Here is a 21,344-nt window from a genome sequence, read left to right as displayed (position 1 = left end):
CCCACATCTCCTGGCCTTCATTTTCTCAGGAGGGATGGCTCCTGTGTCTTAGTAATTTTATATGAATTTGCATACCTTCCTCCTGTTAATTTGTCTTTGCCCATTTAATTTTCAGATCTGGCCTGGGACCCTAAGAGGGCAGAGGAAAATTTCTTCCTCCTTTCCACTTCCAAATGAAAAAGCTGTCACTCAGGAGCAAAGGCAACAGCAGCGTCATGGAAAGGGCAAGAACTACACACTGCCTCAGTCATCCAGAACCAGCAATCAGGCTCTAGCTGCTCACGTTTCCTCAGGCCCATACTATCAAACTCTACTGCCACAGACAGAGCAGCTGACAGAGAGCACAAGAGACAAGTTGACCACAATGACCAGAGGTCAGGCAAGCAAAGAAAGTGCACCAGTTACTGGCTGGTGCTCTGAGGAACCAAGTGCTTCTATAACCCCTATTTGACCCAACTGCTCTCAGAAATTTCCCAAAGATTGGAGCGTATGTCCTTAGCTTGTCAGCCTAGACCAGTTTTGAACAGAGACAAGAGAGTGACTCTCATTGTGGTGTCAGTGTGAAATGTCAATAAATGAATCATGAACTCCTCTCTCCAGTCACCTGATATAACTGCAATTTTCCCAGATCCATGCTCTTTTAGAGCGATTCTTTCTGCTTCTTCCATCAGCAGCATGCCGAACCCCTAGAAAGAGCATAAAGGAGTTCATGGATTAATGAGGAAAGGAAATCCATTAAGAGAGGTCCACAAACACGGTAGTTGGTAAAATGTCTTAAAGTCGGTGACAATAATCTACTGATGATTAAGGAAAAGGAAACCACTGGACCCAGCCCATAGCCACACTTAGAGAAGAGGTCAACACTGCGACAAGAGCCAGCTATGGCATTTTGGGTGATGGGGTTGGGTCACCTCAGGGCTGACTTCCCCTCTGGTCTTTCTCTTTAGGCAGTTGACACGAGTCTGGACTAATAGGTCTTATCTGTCCAACTCACCTTCTGCTTTTTAAAGGGGTCTATCCTAAGTCTATTTCTGTTTTTAATATATTTTCCTGAAACTTCTAATTTTAGGTTGTTGGGGGTTAGAACAGGGTTTCATACATATTACACAACTTACTCCTGTGAAGCACATTCCTGCCATCACCTCATCTGATTCCGCAGGCTGTATCTGTGGTCCCCTGTGCCCACGGGACCACATGGGAGCAACACGGAGACAGGATGCCCTGAACTGAACTGAACCCTTGTTCTTTCCCATCCCATCTTTTCCTTCCTTCCTCACGCCACTGCTTTTGTTGTTCCCTATTTCAGACACTTTCTTAACTGCAGACCAAGGAGAAGCAGGATGCAGATTACCTGATGCTGAAATTTAGAGGGATCCCGGCTGCTCACAGGAACTACACTTCCGTACACGTGTAGCTCTCGGACTATGGAGGCGCCTCCGCCCAATTCGAAACGGAAAGTTTCCTCGGAGCACTTCCGCAGCCTCAGGAGGCCAATCAGAATGTCCTGTTCAGGATCTTCGTAGGACAGGAAGGTTTCCCAGCCACCATTGGCAACATAATCTCTCCGCACCAACTCAATCTGTTGGATAAAAAGCCATGAAAAACCTCATTCAGAATTAGAGAACCAAGCTCAATTTTATAATTGTATGGATGTGTTTAGGCTAATGTTCAGCTAGGAACAAAGAATGAATCATCACTAATTATGGCTTTTATTTGCCTTCTCTCAAGCACAGGATTAAACAAGACCTCATGCCTTGTTCGTGGACTACTATAAATGAAGAACAATTTTACCAATATCTGAACTTAATTAACCTTGAGATTCTTACAGATACCCCCAGCTCAGTGACTTCTATAGAAATTTATGATGTCCTATGAATTGTCTCTAAGATAAAACTACAGATTAATCGCACGTTTGGCTTTTAGAGCCCCCGTCCCTGTTTTGCTTTCAAATTGTCAGACACTCAATGGTTTCCCTATTTAGCCCTTACTTCTACTAAAACCTACTTTTTATGTGTGTTTGGGGTGTGTGTAGGGGGTGATCTTCGTCTCTTATTTCTCAATGGGACTTAAAGTATAACACAGCACAGGGCTTGTGAAATATGCCTAGTGAGGGAACGAGTATGTTAAAGTCCAACTGCCAGAGTGCAGAATGAATGATAGCTGCAGGGGGATTTCAGTAGTAGAGATCTACATAAATTCTGACTCCAACCCAATGTACAGATAATTCTATGAACACTATGGAGCAAGAGGTGTTCGTTCAGAATTCTACTTATTCGGATAAGGATTTAACAGACCTATAACACCCTATAAATGGGTAGAACGTACTCAAAACAAAATAAACAAACCTCAGCTTAATGTCTGGTACATAATTAGATTAAGAACTTGTCAAAATGCTGTGTTGGGTGTACTTTTCCCCTCAAGAGGCACTTTAATGTCAACAGCAGTTCATGCTAAGAACAGAAACACTGATGCAGAGATAATCTCTTCCAGCCTTGCTCACACGGGGTTACGAGGATTTGCACCCCGTAGAAAACATTGCACCAAGTTAGACATGAAGGCTGTAAGAAAGTGAGGCTGCCCCAAATGCCTCCGGGCACCGTGCTGAAGGTCTGCAGAAGTCAGTTCGTGGCTGCCAGCTACTCACTGAGTCATCATCAAAGGACAAGATCTGGAGGGTTACACAGAAGAGATCAGCAAGCAAGGCGCTCCACAGGAAGGCAGCCCCTGGTCCTAGGAAGCTACTCACACTTGAATGCATTCAGGTCAAATGACTGGGACTCTGAGTTGTCACTGTGCCCTTCAGAGTGACTGCAGACAGACTAGCAGCAGGGTAGAGCAGCCCCACCACAGAGCATGTCCCACACTGTAGTGCTGATGAGAAACAGGGTACAGCCTTGAATTTCCTTACCTGGCTCTTCCATAACTCAGTGACTCTCATGCCTGACTTTCCTGACTTGCAATTCTCTGCTCTACCGAGTTATTCACTCATTTCTGGGTTCACTCTGTGAGCAGGTGGGGTCCCAGCTTGGGATGGATTTAAAGGAAACTGACCTGGTATGGCCGCACTTTGTGATGAATTTCTTGGATTCCAACCTCCCTGGTTCTCACATCTCGGCACTGCGAAAAACACCAGAGTAGTGACTCATTCAGTGTTCATTTAACATAAATCCTGGGCTCAAGTCTGAACATAACTTACACTGAAACAAAGGATGAAACCTTAGAAAAGCCATCTCTACTGAATTTGAGAATGGGAATTTATGAAGTTGTACAGTTTTCCTTTTAAAATGAATTCAGAATTCAAAGAGACCATATATAAATCTTGGGGAATAAAGAACATTAAGTTAGACAGAAAATAGTTTTGTCCAAGAAATTAAACTGTTTGAAAAACACAACCCCAAAATATGATTGAAAATACAGTCCTAAAATATGATCACAGAAGAGCAAAATCAAATTCTTAAATTTGTAAAACCTTCCTTGTGTATGACATTAATATTTTCAATATTATCACTTTAGATATGCAAAAAGATGCATATTAAAAGTATGAATCCCTTTCAAAGAAAAGCACTGTGGAAGAAAGAATGGGAATTAGGAAGGAAGGGAAGATGTAGAAAGAAGCTAGAGTCAAGTATATGACACAAGTTGAACCTGAACTACAGATGGCTCTTGGACTCCAGGAGACGATTTCAATGCAATGCCAAGACCTGTAACAATCCTCATCCTACTCCTCAACCCAGTGTGCCTCCTATATAGCCTGACACATCATTACAAAATCTTGAATTATCCAACAGTATGTCCTATGGCATATTCTTTCCCCTACAGAATAAACTATAAATATATTTTCAGGATTCTAATACTTTCTACTAGTGTGAGAGGATTGTGCTAGAAAATCTGACAATATCATTCAAGCAATTTTATTAACAATGCTTCTATAAGAGCTCAGTATTCAGTTTTGCAAAAACAAAGGTATTTCGATGCTTTGGGAAACTTGCCCAGAAGGACACTGCTGACGTGGCCACCAGATCCTGCAGCTTATCTACGAAGAGCAGACTATCTTCCAGCCCAGCTCTATACAGGAGACTGTGTGTGTAACTCAGTTACCTGCCAGTCAACAGGTACCTGCTGCTTATACTTCTTGTTTTTTCCTGGGGCATGGTTCTGTTTGTTTGTTTTCTATAAGGCAGAGATGATAAGTATTTTCTGGTAAGAACATTGCCTACAGGAATTGGTTTTTAGAGTCATTCCCGATTCACTTAGCAGATCCTATCAAGGGTTAGGCAGAGCAAGGCTAAAGAAGACCAACAGATAGGGAGACTGATAGTACTAGCCCTCCGTGTGATGCTGCTAATATGCCCACATGCACTTGCTTATTTCTAAAACTGAAAACTTCACATTAATTAATTAATTATGCTTAATTAATTAATTATACTATTTTGTGTTGAATAAACCAATAATACTAAAAAAAATTCTCTTCTGGACAATGTTCTAAATTTTTTTTCCTCCATGATAATTTGAGTAAGCATAAAATAAGTCAAGGGCGAGCCCACAAATGTGTGCTGTGCTGGCCTTGGAACCATCTCTCTGAAAGCATGGTCTATGCTTGAACACAAACAGTCAACAGATCCCCTCACCCTCTCCCAACCAATGGCACTGCATTCTGAGGCACAGCCTAACCCCTGGTGCCCTGGCCAGGCACTACTCCTGGCTTATCTCTTCAGAAGCCCTAAGAAGTTCCTAGGATGCTTCATTTCAAACTCATTACTACTCCTAGAGACTGTCAAATCAACACCTTCCTTAATTCTGTTAGAGTCAAGAGAGAGAAGCTGCTTAGTAAATATAAAGCCAACAGGTCACAGCAGTCAGAAGAGGACAGAGACACAGCAGCAGCCTTGATCACCACTCACTTCAGCTTCTACACGCTACACAGAACACCTGTAACATAGATAAGCTTTCTGACCCAACTGGTACCAGCAATGCATGAGAGTGACAGCCTCGGAGATACATATGATGAGATTTTTCTTTACAGTATCCCTGGCAGTCACATTTACTCATACCTGTATTCCAAGGTCTTTCATTCTTGCAAATGCCAGCTCTCGCAGGTTGCCATGCTCCACTCCTGAGCTGACGAGAGGCATCGGAATATCTCTGTAGGAGAAAAACAAAACAACAAACCATCAATTGTGGAAAATATAAACCACTCTCCACAGCAGTATGGCAGGGAAATTTGAAAATGAAAAATAATGAAAAGCCGCAAAGCCATGGAGCAGAAAGCAGAGGCAGAGCATCCTGAGGAGAGGGAGCAAGGCTGAGAGCATCCCTATACCCCAGCTTTCCCATCTTCAAAGCTGATTCCACCCACCTCTGAGAAGGTTGGTGAAACACATCTAATGGAAATCACATTAGAGAACAGAGCATAGTATCTGCCCAAATGCCTGGGAGCCATTAGGAAGGATCTGGGGTTCATAGATACCTGTACTAAACAAAACAAGAATGAAAAGCAACAACCTTCAACCTACTGGAGAGACGCAACACTTCTGATTCACGTACCATTTTGCAAACACTTTCCCTCCCACACAGAAGCTGAACGTCACCAAGGTCAAAAGCCTGGTTTCGCTCTAACCGCTCTCACAGACCTTCCCCAGCTTTCCCCAAATCTAAACCAGAAGGGACTCTGCTTTAGGGGAATAAGATCTTGCCTAAGGCTGAGGAAATGAGATTTAGCTTCTGCATTGGTATAGCAGAGTGCCAGACATTAAGAAGATGCCAATCAGAAGCTGGAGTTAGGTGTTGTGTTGTACGAGCTCTAGAAAGCTGATCAATGAGCACAAAGAAGCACTTCACAGATCTGTCAGGCTCTGAAATCCAGAGGGTTCCATGAAGGTACTATAGAGAGAAACATACAAGGAGGCCCCAAGGGATGTAAAAAACTGGTTTTGTTTTTGACTAAATCGTTAGCATATATCGTTTATGTACAGATTTTAGTAAAATGATTTTTAACTTTAGCATTTTAGTCTCTTAAATTCAGTATATACTTCAAAGTTGGTAATCAGAAAAAAGAATCACACAAAAGGTTTGAAAGTAAATATTACTTAGCAAGGAATACATACTTTTGCTTAAAATCTTTCTGCTTATATTACATAAGCCAAATATAAAATCTTGTAAGTGCTTCTCTCTAACACTGAAATATTTTATAGCAACTTGTGTGTAGAATATATAACAGTCACTATATGAACATATCAAATATTTTAAAACGTAAAATATACTTCCAAACCCTTGTTATACATATTCTGAAATTAACCTGAGAGGATCAGCAGAGGTCATGGTGGCAATACCTGACAAACACATCTCGTGTCTTGTTATTTATGGTAGTTATGTCCTACACGGTTGCTATGAACAATGGACTAGACAAAGCCAGAGAAACTGCCCCGAGGAAATGCAGAGCTAGGGCTAATTCAACTGATTAGAGCATAACCTTGCTTTGTGTGTGTGTTAAAGTAACCACAATACATTTACCAGGAGGCTGCTCTAAAATTCGTAGGACCTAGCACAAAGTGAGAACATGTAGCATCTTATTATAAAATTATTAGCAATTTCAAGATGGTGACAGGGTAGCAAGCCAGGTGTTGGGCCTGTGAGACTGCATAGGCTGCATGTTCTTGTAGACGCCTATTACCATAGAAAACTTACAGGAATGCCACCAGTTCATAAAAGTCCTAAGATGACGTCTGTCACTATAAAAATGAAGCACGGCTTTAATGGTCTTTGGTAGTGACACGCCTGGAGCACAGCAGATGGAAGCTCTCGGTTATTAAGGACCAGAAATGTGGCAACTACAGTTCTCAGAGACAGGATCCTTCACTGGAATGAGGAACACATTTCTGCACTGGCCAAGCATCTTCTGCATGTAGAGCAGTGCATGATGGATCCCAACTCCACACTCAGACTGGGTTACAACCTGGGCCAGGCTGCTATCAATGGTTGACCTTGTTGCTGCATCGAGGTAGGAGTTTAAATTCTTTTAGGCTTCTCTACGTAATTTAATCTAGTCTCTTTCCTAGCATGAAGAGACATCACACGTGCGAATACTGGCTCAACAGGTAATATTTCAAGCTTAGAGGTGCTAATATTTACAATTTGCTCATCAAAAACCTTCCCAAGCCATGTTTATGGCTGTTCCTGTCTGAAATTTCTCATGCATCAGAAGCAAGCTTTGGTTGCAAATTGGTATTCCTAGTCTGACGCCTCATAGTGATTTAATATCATATCAAGGCAGACAGCTGTCAAATAGCCTAGGGGCAGCAGCGCTCTAATGCAGAGCCCATCATGTGCCTGGACAGAATTTTACACTTAATCACTGACTACACTCCTTGGGGCTAGAATACAGAACCTTCCAGCAGGATGTACTTCATAAAAAACACCCAGGAAGATGCTCCTGACCCAACTGTCAGAAAGCTAAAAAGTATGAGACAGTTAGGAGCAGGCAGGGGGCAGGGTATAGGAAACAATAACCATCAAGTAATCAATTAGGAAGACTGACAAGCAGAAGGAAACCCTGAAATACGGTGCTTTCACTGCATTTCCTCCTCTCTAGAGACCCGCCTAAAACAGTAACTCTTTCACCGTGTAAACCTGAAAGGCTCACCTCTGCTAGGCAGCTGTGGCAGGCAGAAGAGGTTATGAGGTGGAATGACACAGAAACAACTGAACTGCTCAAGGGCCAGGACAGAAAAGAGCCGTGACTTCCCCTGGCTTTGATTTCAAACAAAAACAAAGGAGGTATAGAATGCCTCAGGAGGAGGCTTTCATGGTCACCAGGCTTCTTTTTAGAAGCCTGACCACCAGTCTCCATATTACAGTGAGGTGCTTTAGATGTGCCTGGACCAGCAGCAGGTTTCTGACCAGCAGAACTAGCCTAATACTTTAAGACTGAAGCTAGAAGAAATGAGCTGAACGGAATACCACTTGTCACAGCCACCTAACACTGCTCAACACCTAGCCTTTATACACCTTTATACACTTGATTATGTGTACGTTTGTGTTTCTGTATGCACACGAGTACAGATGCCCATGGAGGCCAGAGTAGGGTGTCAGATTCCCTGAAGCCGAGTCACAGGCAGCTGTGAGGTGTTATGTGAATGCTGGTATGAGAACTCTGGTCAGCCGCAATAGCAGTACTTGCGCTTAATGGCTGAGCCATCTCTCCAGTCCCTTCTCTGCTCCTTTGTAATAAGGTTTATGTTGCTCATTTACATTTTCATTTAAAGTTTTATCATCCAGATCTTGCTACAAATTTCTTTCCTGAGGTTCAGACATAACAAATTCTACCTCAGACTGAGTATAAATTTTACTACTCCTTGAAATGAAGCTTCAGGGTTTTAAGCACACTCAATGCTATTTCACACCAAGAATGTTGCTGTCAGATGTCCCGGTACTCAAGTGTCCCATTCTGCAGGAACTGTCAGTTCTCTGGCTTCCTGTTTGTCCAGGTAAGAGTGAACATTTATGAATTCCTTTTGGGGGATTTTCTCTATAAAAAGCATTCCCCCCCGGACACCATGACTTGTAAATTGGACACAAGCAAGTCATGTAAGAACATAAACAATAATCAGATACAAGACAAGAGCTAATCCCCACTAATGGGAAATGCAAATCATACCCTCAATGTAAAAAGTTAGAGGCATGCAATGTTATAGAAGACGAGATAAAACAGAGATGATTTACAAGAATTAGCATAATCTTTAGAAACACTTATTAATTGTATCCATATACACAGCAAACACCATCCCATTTATAGTTCTTTTTTCAAAAAAGACTTAAAGTATTAAATAATGATGAAAAAAATACATAGATCCATTACCATATGTAATTCTTTCCATAGATTATTCTACTATAAAAAATAAAATTTTGATACATATTGATTTTAGCTATAATGGAGACTAGGATAATAACTAAAGGGGGCTAGGCATGGTGGACGTACCTTTAATCACAGCCCTTGAGAAGCACATAGAGGTTCTGTCTCAAAAGGAGGTAGGGGCTAGGGATGAAGAAAGACCTGAGTAATGGTTAATATCAAGTGTCAATTTGATGAGCTCTAAAACCACTTGGAGACAGGCCTCTGGGGATGCCTGTGTTGCCCATGGAAGAGTATCCTGATTAGGTAAATGGAAGTAGGAGTACCCGCCCACTGTGGGTGGTGCCACTCCCTGGGGTGAGATCCTATGCTGTGTAAAAGGGAGAAAGTGAGAGGAGCACAAAGGGTTATCACTTTCTGTGCTGCCCCAAACTCCTACTGCTGTGACTTCCTTGACATGTCACACTGTAGCCTGTGAGCTAAAAACACGACTTTTTTTTTTGAAGTTTTTTTTTCCAATTTATTTTTTAATCTCAGCAACAGGAAAGCAACTAAGACAGCCTGGAAACAGTCTAAATGTCTACCTAACAAAAGGACCAATTGCTACATAAGGCAAATAGACATAAGACTATTATGCTGCCATTAAAGTATAGCCCTGAAGACGATATTAATCTTATTTATATTTGAACGCTTTTAATTAATTATATCTAAGCTTTTAATATCTATAGATTAAATAGGCCCCAGTGTGATGCTCTGATATTTCAACTTATTATAGAAAGTTTATTGCATTATTTAGTACATATATCCCCCCCCCCCCAGTATCAATTCCCTATGATAAGAACACTCAGAATTCTTTCTTATCCTAATTGCCTTTAGGGAAGGGACAGGGGCTAGGATTGAACCCTGGGCCCCACTTGCTGGGCAGATGTTATACAGCTGGGCTACACTTCGGTCTCCTTTCCTTGACATGCAACTTTCCAGCACTTGCCTTCCTACTGCATCAACAGAGGAGCCAGCCCTCACACTTAACTGCAATTGTGTTTCAATTGATGAATGAAGACCTAATGAGCACCCGCCTGGCTCTACTTCATACTTGTGTGGATCAGTTTGCTTAGATTCCACACACTAGTGAGATAATGTGGTGTTTGATTCTCTGTATCTGGCATATTTCATATAAACACTGTCATATTTACCAGTCTCTGTAAAGATGAGTACTCATCAAACAAAGATGTTTTGTAAACAGTGTAAGCTCATTGTTAACACATGTGCTGAAGGAGTTGTAGGTTCTAAAACATTATCGTATTAGTATGGACAGAGTACTGTGTGGCTAGCTACGTAGGCATTATACATTTGGAGAGTTAATATATCAAACCTTGCTGGAGCCAAAGCAAAACATCACATGGTTGCAAAGCAAGGTATGAAGCACTGACCTGACATTAAAAACCACACCGTGTAAACATGGATCACCATATGCAATCTTACACACTACCTCAGTACTGCACAAGTAGAGACTAAATTTCCAATGACTATTGAGGACAAATGGAAGCTTACAGTCATCACATCTGGCACAAGATAAACACTGGAGAGTCATTGCTACACTGCTGCTAGGAAGAACAGGAGTCAAGTGTTCGTGTGCTCAGTGTAGCTTCTCCCTGGGAAGTTCTTATCTGGGGTTGGTTGAGGCCATGGATGTAGAACACAAGAGACATAGAAAACCAAATGTACATAGACTATCTGGAAATAAAAATGGGCACAAACCAAAGAGCAGAATGGTGAGAAGGCTGGGCAGGCAGAAGTGCCTGATGATTTGAGTGTGATTCCTGGAACCCATGGTGGAAAGAGAACTGACTCCTGACACCTGCCCTCTGATCTCCGTATCCTCTCGGTGACGTGTGTGTATGCACCACACACACACACACACACTCCTGAAAATTGTTCTCTGACCTCTGTATGCTCACAGTGGCATATATATATATATATATATACATATATATATGTATATATATATATATATGTAAAAACCACACATATACACACAAAGATAAAAAAAGCCAAATAGGAAAATATAAAACATGAATTTCCATGCAAATAGTCACATTAACATTTCAGCAATATCTAACTAAAAACATAAAATCAAAATATCTTGAAGAAATTCTACCCATGTTTACCAAAACCAATGTTTTACTGGACTAATTAGTCCATAGTAAGCTACACAAACCAAAATCTTTATGGATGAAAACTTGTATAATAAGTATCATAGTTATATTTTAAAGTGTTCAAAATAAAAATAATTTAAAAAGATAAAATGGAAAGTATTATAAAAAAATTCTGTCTTTGAATTAAACCAGCAAAGGACTATTTTCAAACTTTGGAGATTCACCAGCCCCAAAGCATGGAAACGACCCCACACTAGGAACAAGGTGGTGCTTCACCAGGCAAGGGCTGTTGGGCTCTTGGTCTCCTCACACAGCTGTCCTTGGGCTCCACACCTTCAGGAGACCTCGCCATCCCCTGCGGTTATGAGGCAGATGGTGTCCCTCAAAGGCAGAGGGCTGCAAACTCGATGGTCCTTCTCCCTCAGATACTTCAAAGATGGGGGCTGCTGTCACCCCCTAAATCCTTATTGTCTCAGTTGGTGCAGGCAGGATAATGGCCCGTGATGCCATTTCCTACGGTACCTGAAATGAAGCTTTTCACATTGCCCAAGTGTCTCTGCTGTCCTGATTCAGGAGGAAGACAACAGGAGGCTTTATCGTCAGCTCCTTCCATTAGAAGACCCTGGTTCTCAGGGGTGGGTGGGAGTGGAACTGGCCTCCTCTGTGACTGGGTGGTGCAGACAGACACATGGACTCTTGCCCTGTCCCTCTTTCCTGCTGTACTAGTGAACATCTGGGAAACAATGCCTAAGTCACAGAAGTTCAGATAACTATGGTTCCTGACCTGCCGGAGAGGAAGAAGACGTGGCAAGACTTGGGATACTCAGACATTCCTACCACAACCACAAAACTGCCTCAACACACACCCCGCTGTTGCTCTTTGACCCAACAGAGTTGCACCAGCATCTCAGCAATGTCCTTCAAGCAAAAGGGTCCAGTTTCCATCTTGTATTTAGCAGTCACGTTTCTTCAGTCTCCATCAAACAGAACTAACTCCCTGAGCCTGATACTCTGAAAGATGAAGCTCTGGTTGTTTTCTAGAATGTGCACCTACTTGGGTTGTGTGTGTAATACTGGCTCATGATTAGACTCAGGCACAGACGCTGGGCTGCGGTGTTAATTGGCCCTAGCACATGGCATACAGCTCATTTCGTCGGTTTTGGATAATGGTCAGGCTTCTCCCATGCTCTTTGGTAGGTAGGCAGTCAGTAGGTATTCCATTCTCTCAGTCTCCACCAACACTGAAGAAGTGAACCAGACCCACTGCTCCTACAGAGCACATGGGGCGAGGTTCCTATGAGCCTTTCACGCCACTTTTTTTTGTCAACCACCAATAAGTGCCTGTCCTCTGCATTTCTGTTTAAAGACATCTTATTTAATATATATATATATATATATATATATATATATATATATGTTGATTGATTCACAGTGAACTCACGGCCAACAGGTCCCTCTTGGGCCTTCTCAATAAAGGTTCCCCAGCACCCACTATTCCCTCTGTAAGCCACTTCACAGCCTACCAGCACTTAAGAGCAATAGGCAGCATTTGAGCACTGTGTTTGGAGGTCATTTTAAAGAGACAATTCCTAACTAGCTCACAAAAATCTGAAAAATGTAGCATTAAGCAGAGTGAAAAAAAACCCATATTTACAGTGTGATGGCTGGAAAGAGGCAGAGAGGCACTGTTCTGACCTCAGCTAAGAGTGTGTACATGAACGACCCAAATTGTTCCCTGTTCTGAGAATGATTTATGGCAAATGTGTTGCAAGGATAGAGTCTGTGTCACACAATTTTCTAGTAGGCAAATTTGCAAATACAGATTCTATATGTAATGAACACTGCTGATACTATGCTTTTGAGGCATACAAATTACTGACCTAATTAAGATTAGCAGAATAGATCAAAGGACTTGTACCTTATTCCTTTGGTTATAATTTATTAACACACACATGTATATACTGTGTGCACATGCACATGGAGGCCAGAGAACCACTGGTGTGGTTCCTCAGGTGCTGTCCACATCCTTCTGAGATAGACTCTCTGTGGTCTGAAATTCACCGAGTAAGCTAGGTTGCCTGGCCACTGAGCCCCCAGTGCCTGCCTGCCTGCCTCTCTTCCCAGTCATGGGATTACAATCTTATGCGACTATGCTAGACTTTATTTGGGTTCTGGGGACCACAGTTAGGTCCTCATGCTTGCATGGCAAGTACTTTAATGACTGACCCATCTCCCAGTCCCTCAATATATTTACTTTGATGCTCAAATTGCCCTAGAATTTTCCCATGGGACCTATTCAAGTTGTTCTTACTTTCCTGGCTCACGGACAAATGGATGATGAATAAATATACAATACTGGCAAAGAGGACTGGGCATACTGTCCTTAGTTTCCTCACGGCATTCCTGATAATCTACTTGTTATTTAAAAAAGAATTCAAAACTCATGATATACAACCAGAATTCTCCTTTAGAGAGCAGCAGTTATCTGGAGACTGAAAAGTAACACACACCTTTGCACTCGGTACACACGAGTCCACGGGGGCACAAGGGCTAGGATCCGAGCCACCAACTCGACCAGGTCACTGGGAGAATAGCTCCTGTATCGTCCTGATTTCCACAGCTCATACAGCCCAGTTCCACGGATCACCAGGGTAGGGTACAGCTTCAAACCATCAGGACGAAAAGCTGGGTTCTCAAAAAATTCCTATGGACAGAGAACAAAAAATTATCCCTCCATTTGTTCTGCCCCCACAGGGAAGGCTCATGCTCACACCAGCTTCTCTCCACCTGCAGCAGGCCTGGAGCTGCCCACCCTTTCTGTCAAGGACTGGACATGGGGATGACAAGATGTCACTGTTAATAACCCCATCTGTGCTGCACTACACAGCCCTCCTGTACAGCCTTGTCTAGGCTGCCACCAGCCTCACACTGAGCATTAAGAGGCTTCCTTCCTTCCTTCCTTCCTTCCTTCCTTCCTTCCTTCCTTCCTTCCTTCCTTCCTTCCTTCCAGACAACATTTTTAATAGTATATATGAAAAATTGTGGAAAAAAATTTAAGTAAGTCCCTTCAAAACCTACAATGTAAACAAAGGGAAAACAAACGAATCTCTACAATGCTTACAAGAGAGCCCTTTACAGAGGAAGCCCAGCTGGCACCACTTCTGACCTGGGCTAACAGTCCGTTTGTTAACTGACACTGAGCAACTCACCTGTCTACTCTGGCACAGATCTCTTCCATCTTAGTCCCACCTGCTGTTCTTTTATCTGGAAGGCAGCAGGGAGACACCAGGCTTTGTCCTTTCAGGACTTCGCATGGCGCTGATGCTAATCTTGACTGTGTCATTGTAGTGGACAGAGGTGGGTTCAGAGTCCCAGCCTTCCCACCCCTTCACCCCGGTCAGGATCTATCCAGTCAGCAGTACTCTAGCTCTGGTCCATAAACTTTAAATCGTGCTTTAAAATCTTTGGCTGCACTATCCTGGCAAACCTTCCATGATTTACATTGCTTTTCAAGTAATGTAGCTATAGAGTTTAGATCTCATTGACAGTCAGCTTCCTGAATGCTGTATTCTTGTTGCACCATGTGGTCTTAGAGACATTCTTTTGTTAACTGTACTATTTCCTTTGCAACATTTCTATTTTACAGATCTATTAGGTCTTTAATAAATATTCTAGACACCCACAAACAGCATGCAGGCAAGCCCTTCTCTGCCTAACCTGAATCTACACTGAGCATATGCCATCAGAAGAGTACTGGTTCCAGGAAACACAGGGCTGCTATGTTCCTTCTGTAAAGACGAAGCTAGACTGAACTGGTCCTGGACCCATGACTAAACATGGGAGAAATCAATGATAGAAAAGCCAGCATCCTAGCTGACAGGCCATGTGCCTTACCTATGCCACCTGCCACCATGTGGAAATAAATGTTTTAACCTACCTCATCTCCATGGAAATGTGAGTGTGCCTGTGTTACAAGTACACAAACAACCTCAGTTCCCAAAGCCTAAGCATTTTATAGTTAAAAATTCTTTTTAAAGTGTAAAAGTGTCTGTCTACATGTATGGCTATGCACCACATATGTACCTAGTGCCTAGGGAAGCCAGAAGAATGTGATGGATCCCTAGAATTGGAGTTACAGATGTTATGAGCTACCACGTGGGTGCTGGGCATAGAATCCAGGTTCTTAATCACTGAGCCATCTCCCCAGCCCCAAGTCTAGGCATTTTAAAGCCTGAAAAAAGTATATTTTAAATACAGTTTTTGTCTGACAACAGAGAGGTAGGTAATCATTATTTATTGTGTTCCTAATATTTTGGAACAGATTTTAGAGCTTTGAGAATGGAAAACACAAAAATAAACAAGCAAGAGCAGAGAGGTACAGGGAGCGTACAGAGGCAATCTGGGTCTGCTGGCTCAAGGCAATACTTACTATAAACTGCTCAATGTCTCTCTCTAGGCCCACATTTGGCAGGTCAGGCATCATATGAGCTACCACTTTGAAACCACAATCTTTGGCCAGGTGGAATGATTCACATGTTGCCTTCACAGTGTGGCCCCTGGGAAGAAAATGCATTACTAGTTAGACAAATAAATGGACAATCAAGTTAATAGGGGTGGGGGTGAGGTGGTGAGGAGGAGGAAAACGATCCATGAGACAGAGTCACTTGGCTGGGAACAGAACCCCAGAACTCACTCTTACACAAATTACAAAGAAATATTCATGTCCTCAGCTGTGCTGTTACATGGGACAGTTGACCCCAGTGGAACATTCTACTGGTGAGTCCTGCTCTAAAGCACACCTTTAGTTCTTCAGAGCATCCACAGTGAAACCTCTCCTTCCAAGGCTCCTGGACTTCCCCCTCCTAGCAGTCACCAAACAACACACACTGCTGTCCAGGACTCCAGGGTTTCCTGCTTAAATTACTCCAACAGCTGTGGCCAAATCTGTCTCTCGTCAGCCCCCTTTAAACATCGCCCATACTGGAACAAAAGGGCTCTTACTTAAATGCAGGCATACTCCTATCTTAACTTCCAGCCTGCCTCCTGATTAAAGGCCCAGGTTGGGGGGCTGACTTCCTAGGCCCTTTATAATCCAGCCTCTGCCTGCCATGTTCTCCCATTCTCAATCAGCTTTCCTTCACGGCATGCAGTGAGTCTCCTCTGGGTCTCAGCTTACATGTCATTTCTTCAGGAAGCTTCCCTGGCATAGCCTGTGACACTACACTCTCCAGCAGCCTTCCTGTGTGAGACCGTCCCTACATGCTTGCTCTGCTCAGGTTCCTCGTGCTCCTATTAAATTTAGATTTTTTTTCCTATGCTTAAAAATATTCAACCAATCTCTGTTACTTAAAGGACCAAGTCCTGGGGCTATCATTCTTCTAGGCTGCTTTAAGTATGGAACAGTGTTTCCTTAGCTCTCCTTCACAACCCTGGCTATGTGAAGTGACTTCCAGGTCCAACTCATCTTTCTCCTGAAACCTCTTTTGACACTCTGAGTCAGTGGTAGGTGCTGCCAATGAAATCTGAATTTCTCTGTTCATCCACCAAGGGGGCAGTGATTTATAAATTTTCTTGTACACTTGACCTTCCCTGTGTATCCTCTCTCTCTGGATAGACAGAGGGAATGTCAAATGACTACACTGAACGTGAAGGCACAAGCAGATGATCTGAGGAGCATGGATGAGAGAAGAGATTAAAAAGCCAAATACTTTACTCTGAGACGGGGGATCAAGGAGGAAAGGTGAGTACAGAGATAGAGAAAAGCCAGTGGACAGAGGAGGCTTGTGCTGGCCACCTGCCACCATCTCACCTGTTGGTATCCCTGGCCACATCTTCATAGACACTTTGCACCCCGATCTCCAGCCTCGTGCAGCCATAACTCAACATGTCGCTTAGATGCCGCTTCATGCAATAATCAGGTCTGGTCTCAATCGTAATTCCAATACACTTTGTGAGGCTTTTCTCAGAATACCTGCAGAGCAGAACTAAAATGACTACACCTGCCATAGTCTGGGGTCATTTCTTCCCAGCCAGCCTTCTCTTAGTCTTTCCAGGATCAGACAGGAGCTAAGTGTGTGGGCTCTGGAGCCAGATAGTTTAACTTCAAATCCCAGCTCTGCTATTTCCTCACCAGGCACACAGTAATTGTATTAAGCTCTCTGGCCTCAGTATCTTCATCTACAAAACGATGGTAACAATGGTACCCACACTTCACAGAGCTGACACGACTGTACCGGCGCATCGTCATGTCATTACCATTAGCATTATTATTCACACGCAGTTAGCTGCAGCCATAATCATCTTGAAAACAGTGATTTCACTGTGAAAAGCTATTTCTCACTTCCTAGCAACCGATTTCACATAAGCAAAACCCATTTGCATTACTTATTTCTCACCGCATCGTAGAATCATTTTAAATACAAGAAACAAAGGGGAGAGGGGAGCAGCGTGGGCTGCAGGGATCATTCGGGTGAAACGTCTAGCTTCTAGGAATGTACAAAACTAGGGAGGTTTTTTTTTTTTTTGTCTCACCAAGTCTAAATACAAGAGCGTGAGGATCACCTTGATTTAAGTTATCTGAGACAATGGCCTTACTCCCAGGCCAAAGTCAATCATCTGTCAGGGGGCTGGTGAGGTGGGGTGGCAGGAGCTCAGTGATGGAGGTCACTGTGGTCAACACTGGCCCCTGACTATCAACTGAGAGGTGTCCTATCACTCCATTTGCCTCAGGAAGACACTGAAGCTCAAGGGGAATGGACATCTTATTCAAGATACACAGTTGAAGGCAGGCCTGTCTGTCTCGGCATCTCTAACCTCCTAACTGCGACCTTTCTTCTCTGCTCCTGTTCTCACAGGCCAGGTGGGAAGACCAAGGGAAGCTTTTTGCAGTTATTTCTCTTCTTTCTAAAGAAGTTTTGAAAAGCAGATATCATAATGATTTGTAACTTAGTTTCATTTCTTCATTTTTATGTATCAAATAAAATTGACTAATTTAAAATTATAATAATTACTCAGAGTGTGAATAATCACTGAGCTGCTGGACTGGCTGTACGTACAATCTTATCTAACACACTGGAAGAGTTTTGTATGATGTGACATCAGCAGAAACATCAGAAGAGAGACAACCTAAAAAATGAATGATAAGAAAAGAACGCTCACAGCTTATCAAGTGCTGTTTAGGACAGGGCAGTAACTCCTCTGTCTTCTCTCAACGTCTCAAAGCCCTGCGCCTGTCAAATAAGAGGACAGGAGCACACAACGGCACGGGACTGGCACAACTCACCTGCTCCCATCAGCAATCCCGGGATCCAGGGAACTATATGAAATTAAAAGAAACAGAAGGAAAAAAAAGAAAGAGAAATAGAGAAAGAAAAGCTAACCAACCTCTGTGGAGAAAGAAAATTATATAGATGGATAAAAGACAGAATCTAGAACACAGAGTGTATTTCAAAAGAGTAACTGAAAGCACCCTGGCACCCAGATTCTAACATGTGCCACAAACCTTCCTATTAACTGATATTTCTTAAAAGCCACAGCCTTAGGCAAGAGAGCCTGGGCTCGGTGACAGCTCCATCACTGGGAAAAACCAGAGTTAGCAACAGCAGCAGCAGCGGGAACCTGCCCAGAGGAGGCTGCCACCAGCATGACACTGCCACCTTGGGAATCAGAACACAGCGCAGGGCACAGAGGCAAATGTTACTCTCAAAAACTTAACTCCATCTCAAAATGTCTTTCCTCTGGGGAAACGTGGAGAATGAGAAACAACTCACATTTTAAAAAGCCAGTGGTGGCACGCGTCTTTAATCCCAGCACAAAGGCAGATGCACACAAAGGCAGAACTCTCTGAGTTCAAGGCCAGCCTAGTCTACAGAGTGAGTTCCAGTTCAGCCTGGGCTACAGAGAAACCCTTTCTCAACCACCCCGACCCCCCAAAAAACCCAAACAAACAAAAGGGCCAGTATTTTAGAGTTCCTTTCAGAATTATATTTCTATCTGAAAAGCAGTGAAGTAGAAATTCGAATCAAATTTGAACAATAAAAACAACAGTGTGTCACCTTCCATGAGCTGCAGTGACTGCTGTTGCTATGGAGTCCGCTACTTTACTAAACCTGCTGCCTCGTTTAGGAGACGGAAGGATGTCTATGGGACTCTTCTTTCTCGTATGCTAGTATGTGTAGACAAGACGCTACTTAGCCCGAGCATTTCAGGGTCTGTTCCATAACCCCCTATCATTTAGCCAGCCACTTAGCCAGTGAGCCTCTTTCAGTATTGCAGTCAACACCTCATCTTCTTGGGATTTAGACTTCTTAGATTCTGGGGCAGAGAGGAGCTGTTTTTCCTTCTAAGAGACAGAGCCAGGACTTGGACTTAATCTTCCTGCCAGGTCTACTGCTTTTTAATGCAGCTAGAGGGTTGTCTTAGGAAGGCTGCAGGGCTGCACTGAACCTACACATTTTCTGCAGGTTACCGCTATGTAAGAAACATAACAAGTCAATAATGTACGCTGCAGGAGCTGTTCACAGTGGGCAGGGAGCAGGGCAGAGGGCAAGGAAAGCCTTACCTTAAAAATTAAGAGCAACAAAACCCATGCCAACCAGTTCTCAACTCTGCTCAAAAACATTTCTCATCCTGTGACATCTCAGAACCCTTGGGGAGTGCCCTGTGTTCATCCACACTACAAAGCTAGTCTGTTATTCACGGCTATGTCTGCTTCTCTTTTTAGACAGGGAGCTCCCAGCAGGCCCAACAATGTTGAGTGACTAACAGCTTAGGGGTTCTGCACTAACTCCTCCCATCAAAACAAAGAAATGAGCATGAAGGATGAATAGGCGAATCTGCTGCAGCTGGCACAAAGGAGGACTCTCTCCCTTCGCACAGCCTCTAGATGACCCTGCTGGCTATCTGCCCTCTTGCAAACAGTAGGGGTGTCTTGCTTTAGGTCAAAGGTTCTGGACAAACTAAAAATCTACTAGTTTTTAATCCCAGATTTGCTTTTCAGTCAAGCTATAGAATCCAAACTCGATCCATTCTACCTAAACTGAGAAGCAGATAAGGGCACAGGGATGAAACACTAGCTTCCAGTGTTCACAATCTACCAACTCTTTCCATTGTCTACAGGCCCCAAATGAGTTCTTCTTTGGACTGGTGAAGATGTGCTCGGACTGCTGACACCTGGGTTATTGCTGAATGCCTCAGAACCACAGCACAGAACAGAGGTCCTTTTATAAAACTACTGCCATACCTGGAAAATCCCTCAATAAAATCTGGTACTTCTCACAATCCGTGAAGCTCTAGACTTAAACCACTGGACTTAGAGGATTCATCCTCCCCTTTTGGAGATCGTAATCCAATTTCTTTCTAGAGACTGGCTATGTTAATAGGATCCAAAAGCCAACAGTCTCTGCCCAATATAATTGAAAAAGTCAGAGAACTTTGATGTTTAACAAGTACTACCAGGAAAAGCTGAGCTGCTGACACTGAAGATGAGAGAAAACCAGGCACCCTATCACACTAGTCATGGCTGATGACACACTAGAGCAGCCCTTGACATTCTTGATTTTGATTCTTTCCACAGCTTAATGTTTTATAGTCATGATGAGATCACCGAGGGACCAGGAGGAACAGAAAAAAATGTCACAGGTATGGCATGCTTTTACTGTCATACCCATACTGGAACTTAGGGGCTAAATGCACAGGCGGATCACCCAAAAGCTGCCCTGACAGAGATCATGGCTAAGTGAAAAACACAGTGTGAACACGCCTTTTAGATCAAAAGTACTCCAATAAAAGTCTTCACACCACAAATGTCAGAGACGATCACCTGGGGGACACTTTAGTCCCCCTATTTTATTTTCCACGACACGAGGGAGCGTAGAGCACAGAATATGTGCTCATAGCAGAGGCCAAGGCCAGGTGAGGAGAGAAGTCTGCCAGGCACAGAGCAAGTGCTCCTGACTTCCAGCTTCCTGGGCGCCCAAGGCAGAGGCCAGGAGGCCAAGATCAACCTCGTAAGGAAACTTTATGAGGGCATTTCCACTTTGCCCACTCCACAGCCACCAAGTGCCTCTAACCTTCAGGTAATGTCCTTACTACTTCCTCATAAGACGTTCTCTATCAAGGGATACAGAGCAAACCAACTACATAGAATCATAAAAGAATGGAATTCAATGAAATGATCATTCTCTGTTAGTGAAAACTAAAATATGTGTGTGGGGGGGAATGACTAAACCAGTAGACATAAAGCCAACCAATATACATTAATCATCACTAATTATACCAAATGTTAATACCACCAAACACTGCAATTAAATGGCGCACATTATCAAAATGGCAATTCTGCC

General features: G+C 43.1%; 1 protein-coding gene across 2 annotated transcripts in view; it reads right to left on the bottom strand.

Annotated features, from left to right (window-relative positions):
* Elp3 (elongator acetyltransferase complex subunit 3) overlaps nucleotides 1-21,344 on the bottom strand; it is a 66,855-nt gene that overhangs the window by 18,327 nt on the left and 27,184 nt on the right. For both annotated transcript variants that reach the window (XM_038309974.1, XM_038309973.1), the window contains exons 8-14: nucleotides 16,814-16,975; nucleotides 15,434-15,560; nucleotides 13,515-13,708; nucleotides 5,052-5,142; nucleotides 3,052-3,117; nucleotides 1,352-1,579; nucleotides 605-686 (exon numbers count right to left, since the gene is read on the bottom strand). In XM_038309974.1, coding sequence (XP_038165902.1) covers nucleotides 605-686; nucleotides 1,352-1,579; nucleotides 3,052-3,117; nucleotides 5,052-5,142; nucleotides 13,515-13,708; nucleotides 15,434-15,560; nucleotides 16,814-16,975 — 950 coding nt within the window. The remainder of the gene's footprint in view (nucleotides 1-604; nucleotides 687-1,351; nucleotides 1,580-3,051; nucleotides 3,118-5,051; nucleotides 5,143-13,514; nucleotides 13,709-15,433; nucleotides 15,561-16,813; nucleotides 16,976-21,344) is intronic.

This window comes from Arvicola amphibius, chromosome 13 (genome assembly GCF_903992535.2).
Source record: "Arvicola amphibius chromosome 13, mArvAmp1.2, whole genome shotgun sequence".
Classification (NCBI taxonomy): Eukaryota; Metazoa; Chordata; class Mammalia; order Rodentia; family Cricetidae; genus Arvicola; species Arvicola amphibius.
This window is presented reverse-complemented; position numbering and strand designations above follow the sequence as displayed.